The 20,562-nt window shown below is 48.9% G+C and overlaps 1 protein-coding gene across 5 annotated transcripts in view; it reads left to right on the top strand.

Annotated features, from left to right (window-relative positions):
* SNX5 (sorting nexin 5) overlaps positions 1–17,108 on the top strand; it is a 37,256-nt gene extending 20,148 nt beyond the window's left edge. For 4 of the 5 annotated variants that reach the window (XM_061126404.1, XM_061126403.1, XM_061126407.1 and 1 more), the window contains 2 exons: positions 2,578–2,663; positions 16,636–17,108. In XM_061126404.1, the coding sequence (XP_060982387.1) occupies positions 2,578–2,663; positions 16,636–16,794 (245 nt within the window). In that variant the 3' untranslated portion in view covers positions 16,795–17,108. Of the gene's footprint in view, positions 1–2,577; positions 2,664–3,778; positions 4,517–16,635 lie in introns of those variants that run through there. The other variant, XM_061126405.1, reaches the window with a different exon arrangement.
* Positions 17,109–20,562: the final 3,454 nt, after the last annotated feature.

The following is a 20,562-nucleotide window of genomic DNA, read 5'->3' as shown; positions in this document are numbered from 1 at the left end:
CAGGAAAGTGCCTACTTTCACTTTTTATTGGGAAACAATTTAAAAAGTTTACAGAGAGAAGTTGTCCAAATGGTGCAGAGGATGCCCACATGTCCTCTGTCACCTGCACACGTTCATGTGTTTCTGCTTGTGTAATTTTATAAACACATCTGGGTTTTTTTTTTTTTTTTAAACTGCTTAAGATTAAGTTATATCCTTCTTAGTCATTTTATCTGTAAAAACTTGGCTATGTTTCTACAATACAGTTACCAATGAGGGTTGTATTTAGTTTTCGCTCTAAAATCTCCCTTAATCTGGAAGGAACACATCTCAGGTTTAGTTTCTTTCTTTTTTTTTTTTTTAAAACACATTTGTCTTTTGGAAGACCGATTTCTTTTTGCAAATATTAATAGATGTCCCTCGCTTTTGTTTGGTCTGTCTCCTCGCGATTGGATCCTGGATGCTGTGTAATTGTGGCCTTTCGAGGGCATCACATTCGAGGATATGTTGTGTCTATCTTCCCCTCATATCTGTGTGTTTTGATGACACAGGGGTTTGTCCACTGTGTACTTGACTTTTTTTTTTTCCTATGAGCCGCTGATGAACAGACTGTAGGAGACAGTGTGAGACCAGGCATCTCCCTTCCTCCCTGGATGTAGCCAAAGGCAGTTGTCTCTCCTCCACTCCAGCCCTCCTTTTCCAGGTCAGCTTTCAGTGCTACCTATCCTTTATTAACACAAGCTTTCCCTTCTCTCCCTTTTTTAAAATCATTTTTACTAGAATTCTGGATTCCTATTTTCCAGAAGTTTAAAATTTTTTCAGTGTATTAAGCTATTTTGGTGTTTATAGTGTCTGGAGTGAGCCCATGGCATGGCTTTAAGCTGGCGTGTCCTACGACACCCCATATTTTTGAGCGTTTAGATACTCTGTTTTAATCTTAGACTTCTCCTACTCCAGCCCTGAAAATCACCATTCCTTCCAGGAGCCCATATTGAGTACTCTGTGTGCCCATTGCTTCTGGGGTGCTTCTGCTCCTGGACCCTTCCACTGACATTGAGGAAGTGTCAGGGTGTGTGCATACACACCTACTCCTCAGGGATCATGAATCCATGATAGTGACTCAATTCTGGTCCATCTCCAGGGTTCTTTCTTGCCCTCTGCCATTCCAGGATAATGGGCTTTTTAAAATAATTTAGGACTTCCCTGGTGATCCAGTGGTTAAGACACCACACTTCTAATGCAGGGGGCACAGGTTCAATCCCTGATCAGGAAACTTAGATTCCACATGCCAAAAATGAGAAGATAAAATATAGTTTTATAATATTGGGAGATGGCATATCATTTCTGTTAAACATGAGTGTAGTAGGTAGTCTTTTCCATAGGGGATCTCAACTGCCATGAAGCTTTTAGGGGCCGTGGAACATACCAGAGCAAAAGTTGAAGACTGTGGTCTTACAGAATGTGAATGTGCATTATAGTGGATTCTGTACTTGATTCATCCTCAAGACACCCTCCCCCTTCAAAACTCTAGGTTTCCATGTGAAATGCATATCATCATAAGACTGTTATCTCAGGACGTTTCCCTCTTCCGTGGTCCTGAAGTCTTGGTGGATCTGGAGGGTTCTCCTTTTTTTTAGCTAAGACTGGCCAGGACTATGGGGCCCTCCCTCGGAGAGGGACTGGGCTCCTCTGTGCAGAATCTCTGCTCATGGCCTGTGGACACGCCCATGTGGCTGCCCTTGGGATTCTTTTAGAGAGGCACCTCTTCCTCACTGCCCTGTACTTAAAGTAAAATTCTAGCTTTTAAAAAAAAATAGCTAATTTAAATGTATAAGGAAAAAGACTTCAAAGCTACCACATTGAAATCTCAGGTAATTATATAGACCAGAGTTAGTGGCTTTGATAATTTTGGTGTTTTTCTTAAAATAGTGCCAATTTAGCCCGAACTTGGTTGCGGAAGGGTTGTGCCGGTGGCATTTGATAAGCCTGGGTGTGCTGCCTGTAAAACTGCAGTGTGCTGTCGGATGCTGAGATGAGTGGCTCTTGGCCTCATGGCCCCAGGGTGAGGCTCTCAAGTCGTGGCTGACTAGATGGGAGCTGTTGAACAAGCACAGCACCGTGGGCAGGCGTCCTGGGAGACGGATGGGTGGTCCTGGAGGGGAGGAGGAGAGCTTATTATGACATCCCACACGACCAGCCTGATAATATCTGAACTGTCATTAATGTCAGTATATGTTTGAGTTTTTACTTGGCTCTTAACATGACATTTCTTTTCTACTCAATGCTGTGTAGGTAAGGTTCGAGAGGGTGAGTTTGCTTCTCAGACCCTCAGCACCCGCTGAGGCTGAGGGGAATTTGATCAAAGGAAGTTTAAAATAACCCATATCTTGGAGGGGAAAGGCCAAGCAGCTCAGCTCAGGGGACCCCGGGTGTTCAGGAGCGGTTTCCATGTCAGGTGTGTGTCCCAATGGCAGAGAGAAGTGAAAGGTGAGGTGTAGTGGGAACCAGAGCTCTAGAGGTCATTTTGTTTGTGAAAATGAGGTATGGAAGTTAAAGATGGAAATTGCTCAGTTTTTCTTGGTAAACTTTGTTTTGTAGAGCTAATCAATTTCAAACGGAAGAGAGTGGCAGCGTTTAGGAAGAATCTAATTGAAATGTCTGAACTGGAAATAAAGCATGCCAGGGTAAGTCTTATCTTTACACAAGTCAGCTTTGGAGGGTGTTTTTCAAATTAACTTGGCAATTCACTATTCCAGTATGTCATGCAGTTGGGGCTGGCTTTGTGGTCTTAATCCCCTGTGGGTGGATGGGAGCCACTTGATGGAGTGTTTTTTTCCACTGCAAACCAAAAATCTGAAATGTAGTCTTGATGAAAAGCTGCTTTGTGAGAAGAGCAATCTTGGTGGCAGTTACCCTGCTTCCCTCCTGACGCCCTGTGGGCCATGCTGTGGAGGGCTTGTCCTAGTAATTTGTTAGCAGCCATTATAGCAGTTGAAAGCTCAAGTTTGCCAATTTGCTAACTTCAAATTTCTGATACTGATTCCTTTTTGGTTTAAAAAGGAGGGAAAACGTCCTTATAGATACAATGTGTGTAGGATAACTTAGCCCAGAAGAGATGGAGAGCAATGGTTCTCAGTGCTTCAGGGTTTTTCTGCCCACGCCCAAAGCTCTTTGGGCAGTTCCTGGGTGCAGCTGATCCTGACCCCCTCGGGTGCTGTCTAGTCCAGGGCGGTTGGGTCAGTATCACTACTCATCCGCACTGGTTAAAGCAGGGAGTCTGGACAATTTGTGTGTGTTTTGAATTCCTTTATTTTGACCACAACAGAGATGTTTCCTCACTTGGTTCTTTAAGTCCTACCATATCTGACCTTCTAAATTGGAGTTTTAAAGTATCATTTGTGTGTCATTTATACATAATGTTCTGAGTATTCTGTTACGTGAATTCCTTTAAAGCGAGAACTTTGTAAAACATATCCCGCCAAGTCCTATGTGGATATTTATCATTTATAATCTCACCCACAACTGTTTTTAGCAACTTTTTATCCAGTCTTTCCAAGGCCTTTGACCTCTCATATCACGTGCAGGTTCAGCCACGTCAGTGGGATTGGCGTGACTGCAGTGGGAGCAGAGCTGGGGTGGTGGTACTGACTGGGGGCAGTGACCGGGGCGAGAGGGCTTGTGGTTCAGGTGTCACTGCAGGAAAAACAAGCACCAGCCCAGATGTCTGTGGGTCTGAGGCCTGAGCTCAGGTGACTTGGAGGTGGGAGGCCTGGAGCATTCACTGGATGCCTTTTTCCAGAACAACGTGTCGCTCCTGCAAAGCTGCATCGACCTGTTCAAGAACAACTGAGTGAAGGACTGAATGTGAAGAAAGCCAGCATCACTTGCACTCAAATCATTACCACAGAAGATTTGATTTATCTTGACTTCAGTTTAAAATTATGTGAATACGTATTTTGATTTCTAAAGATCTTAACACTTAACCATGTTGGTTTAAAAATATTTCTATTGCATGCTCCTTGGACATAACTAATCTTGATGGCAGTTAATACCTCAGTGGGTAGAATCTTAAGTACTGGGTTCTCCTCTAATTTGTAGTGATGAAGAAAGGGTGCGGAATCACGTGCCTTCTGGAGCAAGTGTAATCAGCAGGGGCCCCACACATGTTGTCTCAAGTTTCATGTGCCCGGGTCGCTGTAATTTAGGGTAGGTGCCTGTTAATAGCAGATGAGTCAGCTACTTGTTAAGGTAACAGACATTCCATCCCTTTGTCAAGTGATTTTCCCCTTTCTTACTCTCACGGATCAGTAGTCACCTTCAGTTGTTTGTACTATAACAAGAGCAAGAAAAATATCATATCTTTATATATACCCTTTGCAACTCCATTTTTGTAGTTGGGATACAAATATTTGTGGGGAGAGGCTTATCTTGAGGGTATAAGAACAAGTAATGTGAACCCCTCCCTTCCTGGTGGGGGTGCAGTATGTGTGTGCTTGGACTTTTTATAAAGCATCCAATAAAATAATCCATGCTCTCCTGTCTGGAGTGATTCTGGGGGGAAACAGGCCCAGTGCGCTGAGGCTGCAGCCCAGCTTTGGGGTGGTGGGATAGCTGCCTGGCGCTGTCTTGGCCTCTCTTCTCATTCTCACATTCAGGGGACAGGCCTTTTCATAAGGGTCCATCTGCCCCATCATCCATCACTGAGCCTTGAGGTGGTATCCACCAGATTTCCAAGTTTTATTACATCTTTTATAATTATTTGAAATATATACTTTGAGACTGTAAAAAAGTTCACCCACCCCACTGCTTTTAGCAGTCTTAATCAGTTGTAACTGGTGTGGGGGTTGCAAAATACTGGTTTTGAACAAATGTTAAACTGATGTTGAAGTCTTATCTTCCCAGCCAGTTAAGCAGCTAAAATATACTCAACAGGCCTGGACACAGTTGTTCCTGCTCTCGTTGATTTAAACAGTCTGAGTTCCTGACCGTGTCTCCGTCTTGCTCACCTGGCGGCCCGGTAACCAACACTCGCCCCAGCCACAGTAGCACAGGTGTGTTTGGGGTTGCACCTGGACCCAGGAGTTGTGGCTGCTGGCCCACCTTGCCTCAGGGCTTGAGGGGGGCACTTGGTTTGGACAGCATGGCTGGGTGTGGTAAAGGTGGCTGGGATGCTGGGGACTAAGTTCTGCACCTGCTTAGTGGCTCAGGGGCTCCCCTTCTGAGCCAGCCAGGTCTGTAGTGCAGCAGGGCTTTAAACTAGGTGCCCCTTACGGTCGTGTGCTTGTGTTTACCTTCTGATCATGATCTTGCTGGTCATGAAGCTCCATGGGGTTCTGGGTGGGTGGGGGCATTTCTAGTCCTATCGCCTCTCGCCCCATGTCTGTCAGTGGAGCCATCACTGCCTTTCTGCAAACCTGGGCTCTTCCCCAGGGGCCAGGTGAACTGGGCTCCAAAAGGACAGGCTCCCCTGTCCCCACACCCTTTAGCACAGGCAGACCTGTTCAAGCAGAGCAAAGTGATTGCTTATTGCCATTCAAAAGGTGTTCACTTTCTGTTTATAATCTTTATTTCTGACTACTAGAAAGGAATTCAATTTATAAACTAGGAAGGAGAAATCCTCAATCATACTGCATCCCATGAAAGTCAGTTACTGACTGTTTCTGATTTCCCGTCTACCTGTGTGTGTAGTTGTTGGTATTTTACAGAAAACTATCCAGGGCTTGGTCTCTGGAGCCTCTGGAGTCCAGAAGCCTGCACACTTCTGCATCTTTTTGTCTGGACTGTCAGTCCCACCAGAAAGGGCAGGACCCCCTGCAGTGTGGAGGAGGTGAGGGTGGGCCACACACACACACACAACCCCACCCCAGCTCCAGCAGCTGCCTTCTCCATGCTGCAAAGGCTTCACTTAGACGGAAAGATTTAGCACAGCCATTTTAGGAGGATTTTAATTTTAATTGGGTCTTACTTTCATGCTTTACAAAACCTCTTTTTAAAGCTTGTTAAATTGTGAGACCTGTAATCTTGGGAAAAGAGAGCCCGTAATCCCAGCCCACAGCCACTTCATCCTACACCTGCCTTTCAGCTCTTGAATTAATTCATGTGGTGCACCCTCAGCCTAAGGAGGGTTTTTAGCATCAGTTAGATGGGTGGGGGTTTTGAGGGGGTCAGGAAAGACGCCTTGTTTTTTAACTACCATGTTGCAGACTTGTCATTTTGGTAGAGTTTGAAGATGGGTGGAAATGATGTGTCTGAAGCCTGGTGTGCTGCAGTCCCTGGGGTCGCAAAGAGGCGGACACTCTGCACTGCAGGTCACGGGAGGGGACTCTTCCCTGCTCTGAGACCTAAAACCAGGCGAGATTCCCAAGCAGCAAGTTAAAACCCTGCTTGGTTTAGGCTAGGACCAGTTTTTTCCAGATTCAGGCTTAATATGCTAATTCCTGGCCTAGTGATGGAATGCCCAGCTCCCCACTGGCCTGGCCTGCTGGGGAAGGGAGGTGCCTGCAGATAGCTGAGCGAGTCACTCAGAGGTGAGTCACTCATCTCTGCTCTGGGCAGTTGATTCTATCATCAACCTTTTCAGTCTCTAGCAGGCAGGTGGCCAGGCATGGACTTAGGGGCAGGAGTGGGAGGAAGAAGAACCCAGGAAGAGGCCTCTCAGGACCAGGGGAGACGCCCACTGAACACCCATAGGCAGGGGGTGGATGAAGTCCATTTGTTCTGGGAAGCTGCCCTGGCCCAGAAAGCGGCAAGTCTGGGTGGATTTTTCCAGAAGGAAACTGCTGTGAAGCCTGTGGGGCTCGCACAAGTGTTTCTCATTTGTGTCTTCAGTCCTCTGGAGCTGTCTGTACTGTCCACAGAGCGCTTGCCTCGCAGAGCGGGGCTGGGACAGTCAGGGCCCCAGACAGGCCAGTGTGGGCAAGCTGAGGAGGGCAGCAGGGGTCAGGACTGTCGGGAAGCCCCTGCGTCACCAGAACTTTCAGCCCGAGTTCACTCTGGCCACCACGTCTGATCGTGACCCTTTGTCTACAAAAGACCCTTCTGATGGGACATAAAGGCCCAGTCCTCCTCACAACTGCAAAGCCCCACCTGATTTGCAGACGCTGCCCTGATGTGGTTTGCTCCCAAGGCATCCATACCCCACATGTGCTTCTGTAATGGGACTGCCCGGCCCAGGAGTCTGATCTCCCCTCGAATCCAGGCTGGCTTTGGTGACATGTTTGTAATCCATGGGATGGGACAAAGTGGCCCTGTGGATGGGTGCGGGTGGAACCTCCCTGCAGGGAGAGGAGGAAGCCTTGCTCTCTGCTCCCTCTGGTTTCTCCCAGGGTCGGTTGGTCTGTCTCTCCAGCTGCAGTGCTGGGAGAAGCCAAGCCATGTGCAGGAGGGGCCAGCTGAGCCCAGCCTTGAAGCCCTCCTGGCCCGGGAGCCAGACAGGTGAATGAAGGAATCTCCAGACCCATGGTGACCAATAGGACCCTATGATGGATGGGAAGGTTCTATGTGGTCCAGAGGGGTGGACATCAACCACGTGGTAGCTCTGACTCAGAGCTACTTTGGGAGACTTAAAATGCTGAAGCCCAGGGACTCCCCTGGTGTCCAGTGGTTTAGACTCCTAGATCTACATGATCCTCCACCCCCAAGGTTCTAATTCCAGTGTAGGGGGTTCAGTGGACAGCACTCACCCCTGGTTCTGATGTAGAGGCAGGATCAGAGCCCCTTGTTTAGGTGAATCCAGTCATTACCATGAGCCAGGGTGCTCATTAGACCCATTTTACAGATGAGGAACATGAGTCTCAGCTGCACACAGGTCAAAGGGTGCCTATGGGAACCCTTGGTCCTCCTAGAGTGAGAAGCCAAGCTCAGAAGGCTGTGGCTCGGGCCCCCCTGGGTTTTGGCGAGGAGGCCCTCAATCCCCCAGGAGGTGGGTTCTGTCTCCCCAGGGCCTGGGCTGGGACTGCATCTAATCAGCCTAATGAGAGACTCTGAACCCCTTGCTCCTGCCCTGTGAGCGGCTTACTGCCCTTCCCTCTAATTTTGTCTCCTTAGCAGTCTCCCAGGACCTGGGGGCTGCAGTGGGAGTCCCCCCCCCCACCTTGCCTTGATGAAGGGGCTGCTTTTTCCAGTTGGCTGACTCTGGGGAGCGGGGACGGTGCAGAGCCCTGAAAGGGGAGGGAGAACCTATTTGCAAGTGCTCTAGCGTAGAGCAGGAGGCAGTGGTCCACCTAGTGCTGTTCTAGGTGCTTTTCCAGACGCTTTGTAGAATCATCACTGGACTGGAAAGAGCAGGGGCGTGGCAGTCGTATGCCCAGTGTCTGACTCTGGGTGGTTCCCTCTCCTGCATCCCTGCCTTGTTTTGGGGTTTAATTCTGCTCATTTTCTTCCCGGGCTCATTCCTCTGTGTCTCTTGGGGGTGAGGACTCTGATGCTTTCTCATCACCCAGTGGGTTGGCTTCTGCCTCCCTCCATCAGCCACTCGCAAAGCTCACACCTCTGCATATTTGCATGGGGACAAGGGTGGGGTGGGGGTGGGTGCGGTGCTGGGGTGGTTGGGGGGTTGCTCTGAGCACAACAGGAGGGCCAAGATGGGGAGCTTTGGGGCCTTTTGTGTGTACCTAAGGGGCGTTGGGACATCAGTCTTGTCCTGGGTAATAGTTCCAATTAGTTGGAGGAGCTGTGAGGACTGAGGGAGGTGGTCCAGGCAAAGGGTTTGGAAGCACAGTACTCAGCACATAGTAGGTGCTTCTTGAAAGTGACGTCCCCTTATTTGTCCCCACTGGCTCTTGGCTGAGGGCCACACACGCAGCAGACTCCGTTAGGGCTGTTTGTTTCACTGGTTTGGAGCCTTTTAATAACAGGTGCTCAGACGCTCAGTTGTGTCCAAGTCTCTGCAGCCCCATGGACTGTAGCCGGCCAGGCTCCTCTGTCCATGGGATTCTCCAGGCAAGAATATTGGAGTGAGTTGCCATTCCCTTCTCCAGGGGATCTTTGACCCAGGGATCAAATGTCTTACATCTGCTTATTGAGTGTGAGATAGTGAAGGACAGGGAAGCCTGGCGTGCTGCAGTCCATGGGGTCGCAAAGAGTCAAACACGACTTAGCGACTAAACAATAACAAAAATATCTGGGAACCCATTTACCTGGGAGCTAATTCTAGGAATTCCATCTCTGCCTGGGTTCCTATCTCAGGCATCCACAGGGCAGCCAGAGGTTGACAGGCTGTGACTTTTCTCTCACCAGGCAGGCAGCCCCTGCAGCCCCTAGACCCCGCCCTGGGGGTGGGGGACACCCCAGAAAACCCAGCACTTGGCCCGAAGGGGGCGAGTCAACCACACGAGCCCTCTGCTCCCCCTGCCCTGCTCTGTGGACACCCCACCCCCTGGGAGCCACTCTCGTCTCTGTCCCCCTGGGCACTGCAGGTACCCTGGGATCAACACTGACCACCAAGGCCACCTGCTGCTGCCCCTGCACACAGTGGGCCCTCTGTCCTGGGGGCCCAGCTGCTCCGCCAGGGAGAGACCCCACCCAGAAAGGGGCAGGAGTTGGGGATCCTCGGCCGGGGTGGGATGAGTTGGAGGTGGGGGTCCGCAGGCCCAGACTCTGGCCCCCTTGCCTCTGCACCCCCTGCCAGGCCTCCTGGGCCAAACCCTCCGCCCTGAACCCCACGGGTGCTCTCGGGAGCACCAGAGGCTCACACTTGATGGTTTTCCTCCCCAGTTACAGAGGAGTCTGGCAGGTTACAGCCTGTGGGGTTGCAAAGAGTCAGGACCGAGCACGCAAGCACTCCTGAATGACCAGTATCTACTTCAAGGGGCCACAGGGGCTAGAGGGAGGTTGAGAGGCAGGAGGCAGCTGCCCGGAGGTGGCAGGGCACCCCCTCCTTGCCCCTCTCCCTTAGACTCTGAAGGTCTCAGTGCAGAGGGGCCCCAAGGCCAAGGTCCAAGAGCCCTGCTCTTGGCTTCACACTGAACAAGGCTGAGCTAAGGTCAGTGTCGTGAGGCGCCAGGGATACTGGAGCTTCTACTGCAGGGAGGGCAGGTCAGGTGCAACCTTGAGCAGGAGAAAGGGTTCTGGTGGGGCCTCCCGGCTGGGGGTCCTGTAGGACCCAGGGCCAGGAAGCAGGAGGCACCTCTATCCAGTGGTCTGAGGGAGCGCTGGACAGGGCGTGCCTCCAATTACCCCCATCTCCTTGGACAAGTCACTCAGCCCCTGGTTTCCCATCTGAAAAGTAAGAGTGGAAGTGTCCCCAGGGGTGGAAGCAAACCCAGTGGTGAATGGAGGGAAAGGGGACCACTAGGCTATATGGAGACCCATTCACACTCTAAAGGCATCAGCGTTCACAGGCAAAGACCAGGGCAGTGAGTGTCTGGAGTGAGGCAGGCCGAGGTGGGGATGCCCAGAATGAATCTACCCAGGGTGGTCTACAACTTGATGAACAGGAGTCACAGAAGCGTGAGGCGAACGCATCACTCACTCTACCAACAGCCTGAACCACATGCTGGGCGCGAGGAACAGCAGGGGATGAAACACACACTGTCCTTGCCCTCCTGGACTTTATTCTGCTCTAAGTGTGGGGGCTAGAGCAATGGTGAAAAAACAAGCAGGTTCATAGAGGTGTTGCGATGCTGCTTTGCTGAGACACATGTCTGGGAGGGTGAGCGGGGCTGGAGCCGTTATTTTACCTGAAATTGCCAAGGGTGGCTTCACTCAGCAGAGGCCTGAGGGTAATGAGAGGCTGGTGGGTGTTTGCGAAGAGAGTCCAGGTGGAGGAAAAGGAAAGAAAGAGCAAGGATATTCAAGAGGGAGGGGACATATATATACCCATGGCTGATTCCTGTTGATGTTTGGCAGAAATCAGCAAAATTCTGTAAAGCAATTATCCTTCATTTAAAAAATAAATTAAAAAAAGAGCAAGGATGATGGTTGTCCTGTGGGGCATTTTTAGTGTCTGTTAGCTAGTGCTGTGTAACAACCACTCCAGCACCTAGTAGCTTAAAATAACAGCTCTTGATTTTTAATGGCTAGACCCAGCCAGGCAGTACTTCTGGTACGTGGGCTCACTCCACCAGCCAAGGTTGGCTGCCAGGCCGGCGGAGGCAGGGGCTTAGAATGACCGCCCCTGGGAAGGCTGGTCTTGGCTCTGTGGAGTCCTGGCCCCAGCAAGCCTCACCCAGCTTATGCTCATGGCCACTGGACAAGCTTCCAGGAGAGTGATTCTGGGCTCAGAACTGGCACTGTCACTTTATTTTTTAATTAATTTTTATTGGAATATAATTGCTTTTACAATGTGCTGTTAGTTTCTACTGTACAACAAAGTGAGTCAGTCAGATGTATACATATATCCCCTCCCTTTTGGATTTTCTTCCTATTTAAGTCACCACAGAGCATTGAGTAGAGCTCCCTGTGCTATACAGTAGGTTCTCGTTAATTATCTATTTTGTGTTAATACACAGTATCAATAGTGTATATGTTGATCCCAATCTCCCAATTCATCTTACCCTCCCAGCACTGTCACTTCTGATGTATTTTGTTAATTTATGAGATTCAAGGGGAGGGCTATTTGACCCAGCTTTTTGATGGAGGTGCTGCAAACATCAAGGCCACATTTGCAACTTCCTACAATCCCCTGTGTTGCAAGTGAGCAGCCAGGGCTCAGAGTGACCCATCCGAGGCCACATGGCCACGGAGACTGTAACTCAGCCTGGTTTAATGTCACAGTTTGTGCTTTTTTCATGAAAACTTCTTGTCCCCCAAGTTTCTTAGATTGTTTCATTTCTCCCAAATTACATGTTAGGGGAGAAACTACAGAGAAGTAAGTGAAGTCATGGAGTGGCAGGACAGAGAAGTGAGACACCTGATAACCTTGCAGGCTTTCCTTCTGCACAAGTGTGACTCCCCCCTCCCCTGCTGACACCCTAACCCCACGGCCTCCTTCCCGGGCTAGAGATGAGGGTCCTATAGGCAGGGATGAGACCCCCTGGCCAGAGGGATGGTCTGGTCAACCTGGTAGAAGGAGGGAAAGGCATTCCTAGCCATAGTGGTGGAAGCAAGCTCGCTGCTTCTGGGGGCTGGGAGAGGTGAGGTGGACGCCTGGCCCCTCCACTCTCCCTTGCTGCCCTCCCCCTACACTCGAAACCAAAGGAAGCTGTGCCCACCCACTTCCCACTCTGGGTCTCGACTTACTCTTCTGTGAAATGGGTCTAATGGGCCTCACACCTGAATGGGCATAGTCACCAGGGAAGGTGCTAAAAATGGACAGTCTGAGGCTCCATCCCTGAGTGAATGGAGGGGTGTGGGGGTGGGAGGGCTAGAGGGAGGAAAGCACATTTTTACCCAGTGCCCCTGGGGGGCCTCTGATGACAGCCCCGCACCCATATCAAGAAGCTCCTGGTCCCCCGAGGATGCTGGCAGGACCCATGGTCCCGGGACCCATGAAGCACCCGCTGAAGCAGGATCACATTTACCTAGGATCTTCCAGACCTGGCATTCGTCATAGACCACGGGTGGCCCTTTGGGGCTACGCCTTTGCCAAACACGATCCACCGAGTCCCTGGCGTGGCTCCCGTCCTGGCCACTGACCCCGAGTGCCCCAGCAGTATCTCAACCAAAAAGCCTTGAGGGCGACGTGTAAGGGCCCCTCTCTGAGGCCCTGCGGAGGGGAACTCTGTGGCCTGGGGATCTCAGGGCTCCCTCCAAGGACTCGTTCTCAGGCTTGTGCTGCTCCTCACTCCATCAATATTTGTTTCTCCCCTGGCTGCAAACAGCCCAGTATTTGCTTAAAGGGCTGAGCAGACGTGGCAGCCCTGGGGGCTCCCTCCTCTCCTCAAACAGGCTCCCCGGACAGCCCCGCCTCTGCCGGGCCCAGCCCAGCTCTACCAAGTCACTTCACGTTGAACCGGTCCTCTGGCCCCCCACACGTTGGGTCTGGTCCCAAGCACATTCCCCCAAATGTCCCCCAAATGCTCCTGGCTGCAGCAGGGCTCCTGATCCCAGCTTGAACAAGCCACATGGAGGCTGTGGGGACAGGATGTGCTCTTGAAACAGATTTGCACGTGGTTTTCTAGGAAACCAGCTCCTGGCCTGGGCGGGTGCAGCACACAAGCCCAGGAAGCCCCAGCTGGGACCCCAGAGTTGTGAAATGCTATAATGAGTGTGTGACTGGCCCTTGGACAGGCCACTGAACATTTTTTTCTGCCAAATTTAATCATATTGGTGTTGTTCAGTCGTGTCTGACTCTTTGCGACCCCATGGACTGCAGCACACCAGGCTTCCCTGTCCTTCACCATCTCCTGGAGCTTGCTCAAACTCATGTCCATTGAGTCAGTGATGCCATCCAACCATCTCATCCTCTGTCATCCTGTTCAGATGGGATCTTGTAATTTTTACCTCCTCGGAACCTGGGGACCTTTACTCTTACCTCCCTCCCACACACAGCAGAATATTTTGAGGTCCGTTGCCCTAATTTTGAGCATCGCTCACATCAACACAGGTGTGGCGATTGTTCCTTTCCTAAGATGGACTTTAATGGCAAACTGGACATTTGCTGCTTCTTAAGAAACTTTTCATTTTGAACTACATTTCAAGAAGTACTGGTAGTAAAGTTGCAAGGACAGTACAGAAAGCTTCCCATCCTCCTCTCCTAGCCTCCCCAAACATGTAGTCAGCGGTCAAGTCAAAGTTTAACTCTGACACTAACACCCTGAGTCCAAGACAAGACCCTGCATGAACCTCACCAGCTTTTCCACTAAAGTCCTTCTTGGCTCCAAGAACACATCCAGGACCCCGCATGTGCGTCTGCTTGTTCTATGTCCCTGCTGTGTTGCCCTTGGCAAAGGTTCCCAAGCTGTTCCTTGTCTGCCCAGACCTGAATACCCGTGAGGAGTGTTGACCGGTCACCTGGCCAAAGGCCCCTCAGCCCAGGGTTGGTGGGGTCCTCACAACTGGGTGGAGGACCTGCGCCTGGCCAGGGCACTGCAGATGTGGAACCTGGGATCCCAGGCCACAGGTCACGGCTTGTGCAATGATGCCTGGCTCTCTGGGCTCCCCCAGTGGCTCAGCCGGTTAAAGAACCCGCCTGTCAGTGCAGGAGATGCGGGAAACGAGGGCTCGATCTCCTGGGTCTGGAAGATCCCCTGGAGAAGGGAATGGCTAACCAGTCCGATGTTCTTGCCTGGAGAATCCCATGGACAGAGGAGCCTGGTAGGCTACAGTCCACAGGGTTGCAAAGAGTTGGACACGACTGAACTCGCACATGTGTGCACACACTGGGCTCTCTGGTCAAGTGGTCCTAAGGGGCTTTCCTTCTGCGAGGTCATAGTCACTTCTCACCCCTGCCCCGTGAACAGACACCTCAGGAAAGATTCCTGGAGGCTGTTCTGATGCGTTTTCTCCTCAAACTTTCCATGGTTCTAGCCTCCATCAGCCAGCAGATCTTGTCTTCAACATTGCTCTGTTTTTCCCTCCCTCCTTACCTTCTTTTCTCTCTGTATTAAGCAGATTTACGCAGCAAGAAAGAGCTGTCCCTTCTGCTCCATGGACTTATTTAATCAGGTAGCTATTTCTATCAAGGTGGACTTAGGGATCTTCTATTTTGTGAGTGATAATCTGATAGAATCATTTTTTATTTTATTCCCAGTTCTGCAGCCCTGGCTGCTAGGAGCGCCGTCAGGACTCCTGTGTCCTGTGGATCAGCCCCCATGTTTTCTGGCTCCTTATGGTTTCCCAGGATTTTGCTGCCCTTCCTTCTCACTTGGCTAATCATTAGATATTCTGCTCGGGTTCCGTGGGCCTTTGAGAGCAAGGTCACACCTTCTGTTTGATATCCATTATGGGCTAGACTATACATAAAACTTTTCCTTTGTTGACTGGTATGTATTGGCAGAGCTGTGTCTTTGAAGGAATCCCTGCCACGTGGAGTTGGAAGTTGTGGTTTTTGTATGGGGAGCTGTTCAAACCAGGCAGAGTCCAAATCAGCTCCAAAATGACTGCCTTTTACAGTTCCCGTCCCTTCTATCTTGGAGTCCCCCCAGGGAGGCCCCTAGGGTCTGAAAGCTGGAGGACACCAGAGTCGCCCTGACTAGGAGCTCCGTTTGTGCAGCACACGGGGTCGTGCCAAGAGGCCATGATGTTAACCTTAACCTTTGTTTACAAGCTTCACCTGATCTTACCAACTTCTGAGAGAGCTGGGAAGGTCCTTAGTTTGGGTCCCTTCAGAAGTTGACCTTGTTGCAAGGATTCAAGGGCAAGGGCTTTCTACTGGCAGTGATCCCTGGAGCAGGGGGCGTGGGGCGTGGGGAAGGGAGACAGAGCTTAGGGTTAGAGTTAGTTCTGGCTTCTTATTCTGACTCCTCACAGCCCCACCTGCATTCCCAGCCTGTTCTCCTGCTGAGCTCCTGGGCCTGGGCTTTCCTTCTGGGTCTGGAGTGAGAATTTTGGGCTGGGAGACCTGGGCTTTGCCATCAGCTGTCTGTGGTTCGTTGTGGGCCCCGGGTGCAGCCCTGCCTACTTGCACAAAGAGGGAATCATCCTGGTCTGGCCCACCTCCTGGGACAACCTAGGACTTCAAAGCAGGTGAGGTAAAAAAAGGGTTGTCACAGTCCAGGGCCTGGCTGACTTTCTGGGCTCCAAGAAATGGAAAGAGACAATGAACATATAAAAAGAAGTTCTACCTTCCTGGTTTTCGGGAACATGTGAGTTAAAAGTTCAACTGTGGGAATTCTCTGGTGGTCCAGTGGTTAGAACTCTGCTCTTACTGCCAAGGGCCCAGGTTCCATCTGTGGTGGGGAACCTAAGATCCTGCACAGGATGGCCAAAAGAAAAGAAAATACTAGTGATTGGTGTGGGTGTGTGGAGGTGGGGGGAGGCTGTCTTAGCCCCTTTGAGGGGTAAGTTGACACAGTCTATTATAATACAAAAATGTCCACATCCTATAACCAAGAGAATCACTTCTTTGAATCTGCAGAAGCGTGGCATCGTGGGTGTGTGAGGCTGGTCACAAAAGCACTCCTTCTCCATGATCCTGAGCAAGCTCCAGCCTTTATTTCTGACCTGTCACAAACTAGTACATTTTTACTCTTACAGTAGAAATGAATTGCTAGAGGAATAAAGTTTTTAAAACACAAAAGGCTTACAAAATACAAGCCCATGATTTTTATTGTGAGATTTGACATAGCATCACTCTACCAAATTGCTATAAAAGTTTCTCAGTGTTTATCCCCAGCCTGGGGCACAGGACCACAGACCCTGGGCTGTGATGCGCAGCTGTGCTGCCTGCAAAACAAACAGGAAAGAACCTAAATTATTTATTAATCAAAGAATGACTATATAAACATGTTATGTCCACAGTATAAAATCCAGGTAAGAGTAAAAAAATAAAGATGAGAAATTTATAAGACCTAACATAGAAAAGTGGCTGAGACTCAGAACTGAAAAGATGCAGTGTTCTTATGTGTTAAATGTAAAAAAAAAAAAAAACAGGAAAAGAAAAAGCAAGCAACCCACAATAAAACAGCATTTTATGTGTCCTATGGGCTTGTGAATACATGTGAAAATGTATAAAAACGGGAGTGGAGACACGGCTGTCTGGTACAGACCCCTTGTTTGGTTGCACGTCACTTCATTGTGCTTTGCAAGCATTGCTTTTTTTTTTTTTTTCCACAGATTCGGCATTTGTGCCAACCCCACGTTGAACATGTCTGTTGGTGCCACTTTCTCAGCAGCATTTGCTCACCTCATGTCTCTGTCACATTTGGGTATTCTTCCAATATTTCAGAATTTTTCATTATTATCATGTTTGTGATGGTGATCTGTGAGTGGTGATCTTCAGTGTTAGTACTGCAAAAGATTATGACTCCTTGAAGGCTGAGATGATGGTTATCATTTTTTATCAAGAAAGAACTTTTTTGGGGAGACTACACCACGTGCATATGAAAATTTATTACTATTGTGCTTTCATCATCAGAATGTATGAGCTTGGTCTTTCCTTCTTACTTTTGTATAAGGTCAAAACAGATACATTGGCTACTTTGATAACCTTAAAGTGGACTCCAGGAATGTCGCCAATAGCATGCTCTTTGTGACCAAAGCCAGCGATCAGAACTTCATCATTTTCTTCAATAAAATTTAAGCAACCATCACTGAGTACAAAGGCTGTGTTTTTTTTTTTTTTTAACCGTTCTTGATTAGCTGAACCCTGGCACACTTCCTGATGGCAGAATCTGGCTGTTTGGTTTCAACCCCTGCTTTTTCGAGCACAATTCCCTTGACATGAGACGCGCCTCCGAAAGGGTTGGCCTTCAGTGCTGTGCCCACAAGGGCTTTCTTGTACTGTTTATCACGCCACTTCTGGACTTGTCAGTGGCTACGGAGCTTCCTGGCAGTATGAAGACTGTGACTCTTGCCCATCCTGCCAGCATCACAGGCCTGAGTGAAAAGGAAAGTACTTTATAATTAAGGTATATACATTGTCTTTTGGACATAATGCTATCACACACTTTATAATAGACAGTGTGAACATCTTTATGTGCCCTGGGAAACCAAAAGAATTAGTGTGACCTGCTTTATTGCTGTGGTCTGGGACCTAGTCTGCAGTATCTCCAAGGGCTGCCTGTATTGGGAATGGTGAATAAAGGGGGAATCTTTCATAAGGGCTTAATGTTTATGAAAAGAATTCATCCAAATATTACTTGCATAATGTAAAAACTATGACATCTGAATTGTGGTGTTGGAGAAGACTCTTGAGAGTCCCTTGGACTGCAAGGAGATCCAACCAGTTCATTCTAAAGGAAATCAGTCCTGAATATTCATTGGAAGGACTGATGCTAAAGCTGAAAACTCCAATATTTTGGTCACCTGATGTGAAGAACTGACTCATTTGAAAAGACCCTGATACGGGAAAGATTGAAGGCAGGAGGAGAAGGGGATGGCAGAGGATCAGATGATTGGATGGCATCACCGACTCAATGGACATGAGTTTGAGTAAACTCTGGGAGTTGGTGATGGACAGGGAGGCCTGGTGTGCTGCAGTCCATGGGGTCTCAAAGAGTTGGACATGACTGAGTGACTGAACTGAACTAAACTGAGGCAACGTTGATCTAAGGCAGGCAGGTTACACTTCAAAGTGAATTTTCCAGACTCTGCCCTACCTCCTAACAGAGGGATAAACTACCCACTCTGCCATGCAGTGAGATGTGATTAAATGAACAGTAAGAATCAGGTGCAGATTCATGAGAAAGAAGGCACAGTTGCAACCTGAGAGGCTGGGAGGAGGAGGAGACTGGCTGGCTGGTTGTAAACAAGCCTTGTGTGAAGGGGCCAGTGGTCGAGGAGAGAATTTGGGTTTTAGGTTCGAACAGAGAGTAAAATTCTAGTGCCTGCCTTCTGAGTTGAGGGTAGGCTGAGCACAGGTATTAGTCTCGGCTCCTTCCTGAATCCCAGCTCATGTGAAACAGTAAAGGGAGAGAAACCCTCAGAGGTGAAGAGGGTGCAGAAATTGTTGGCTGGCTCAGTAGCCAGGGTTAGGGTTAAGTTGAGTTAGTTCCTCTCTATTTCTATTTTTCTGAGAGTTTTTTTTTTTTTAAATTATAGATGGATGTTGAATTTTCTCAAGTGCTTATGTCAATCCCTTCATTCGATCTACATTCTGGGGCCCCACGACACAACCACCCCCCACCTGACCCCTGCCCAGCAAATTCAAAGACATCATGACCTCCTTCATTGCTCCAATCCTGCCCTCCCCAGCATTGTCCCTGATCTACTGAATCATTTACATCATTCAAGTAGGTGGAGTATTTTTTTTTCCATCTTTAAAATCTCTCCCTTGAGAAGCTCACATCATCTATGTGGTTATCCTGCCAAAAAATGTTTAACCTGAGTCCAGTCATGAGGAAACAATCAGACAAAGTCCCCAGTATTTGGGACGAGCTACATGACAACCGACCCGGACCCTTCAAGCATGTCAGTGCCATGAAAGACAAACAAAAAAACCAAGGATTGTTTCTGATTAAAGGAAAGACCAGAGATGTGACAACCATAGGGAATGCATGAACCCTGATTGGCTACAGGATGGGGAAAAAAGCAAGTGTAAAGAATGCGTCTGTTGCTGGGGCATGTCCACATGGTCTGTGCGCGGGATGACATTATTGATTCACTGGTCCGTTTCTCTGAGTGGAATGTGGCATTGAACTCACGGAAGAGAATGGTCTTGTTCCTAGGAAAGCACGCTGCGGTATTTAGGAGTATCTGTACCCCAAAATGACTATGTGTGTGTATGTCGGGGGGAGAGGTAGTAAATGAGGCAGAATGTTAACAAATGATGAATTTAGGTGAAGGGTGAAGAGGTGTGTGTTATACTCTTCTTTCAACTTTTTGCAGGTTTGACAGTTTTCATAATAAAATATTAAGCAGAAGAGGCTCTTCCCTGGATCCATGTCTGCCTACAGCTACACCCAGTTTTTCTACTGATCGGCGCAGCCGACCTTCTGCATAGAGTCTCTGACGCTCGGGCTTTCACTCCTCCCCCGGCCCATTCATGCATCTATCCATTCCTGGCTGGTTTCTGCCCATCGCCACACTGGACCTGCCTTGCCCAGATCCTCACTGCCTCCGTGCTGCCTGAGGTCACATTCCACACGGGCGGCCACTCCTCCTCCAAACACTCTTGTCTCTCAGCCTCCACAACACTGGCTTCTCCTGGTTTTCCTTCTGCCTCGCCAGACTCTTCTCGCTCTTCTTCACTTTCTCCCCTTTCTCTACTCACCCTGGAAAGCCTGGGTTCCTAGGAGCTCATACCCTTTCTTTCATTAAGTCTTTCTTCAGGTGGTTCACTGATCCCTATAGATTTAAAGAAGGAATTTGTTCTAAAGATGCCCACACTTGACAGCTTTTTTTTTTTTTGGCTCATTCTCTTGGTGTTTTAAAATTAATTTTTTTTGCTTTTGAAAACTCTATTTCAACATAACTATACTTATAGAAATTAATTTTAGTTAAAGTACATTTGATGTACAATGTTGTGTTAATTTCTGCAGTACAGCAAAGTGCTTCAGTTATACACATATTCACCTTTTTTTTCATATTCCTTCCCATTATGGTTTAATCATAAGATATTGAATATAGTTCTCTGTGCTGTACAGTAGACCTTAGACAGTTCTCATTTGACATTGCTCCTTGGATATTTCGCAGACATCTCAAGTTGAACTTTACTCATTTATTCATCCATCCATTGAGCACATACTGAGCACTCACTATGTGCTAGGCACTTGCTGGAAACATTGGGGAAGGAGAAGAAGGAGCCAATTTTGGCTTCACCATTGGAGACATTCTTATTGGGAAACAGGTGATGAACATACAAGAAAGAATTTGAGGGTGGTAAGGACTCTGAAGTTGGCGCTAGTGGTTAAGAACCTGCCTGCCTGCCAATGCAGGAGACATAAGAGAACTGGGTTCAATCCTGGGTGGGGAAGGTCCGCTGGAGGAGAGTATGGCAATGCACTCCAGTATTTGCCTGGAGAATCCCATGGACAGAGCCAGGCTACAGTGCATGGGGTTGCAAAGAGTCGGAGACAACTGAAGCAACTTAACACACATGCA

Source organism: Dama dama, chromosome 23 (genome assembly GCF_033118175.1).
Source record: "Dama dama isolate Ldn47 chromosome 23, ASM3311817v1, whole genome shotgun sequence".
In the NCBI taxonomy this organism is placed as follows: Eukaryota; Metazoa; Chordata; class Mammalia; order Artiodactyla; family Cervidae; genus Dama; species Dama dama.
This window is presented reverse-complemented; position numbering and strand designations above follow the sequence as displayed.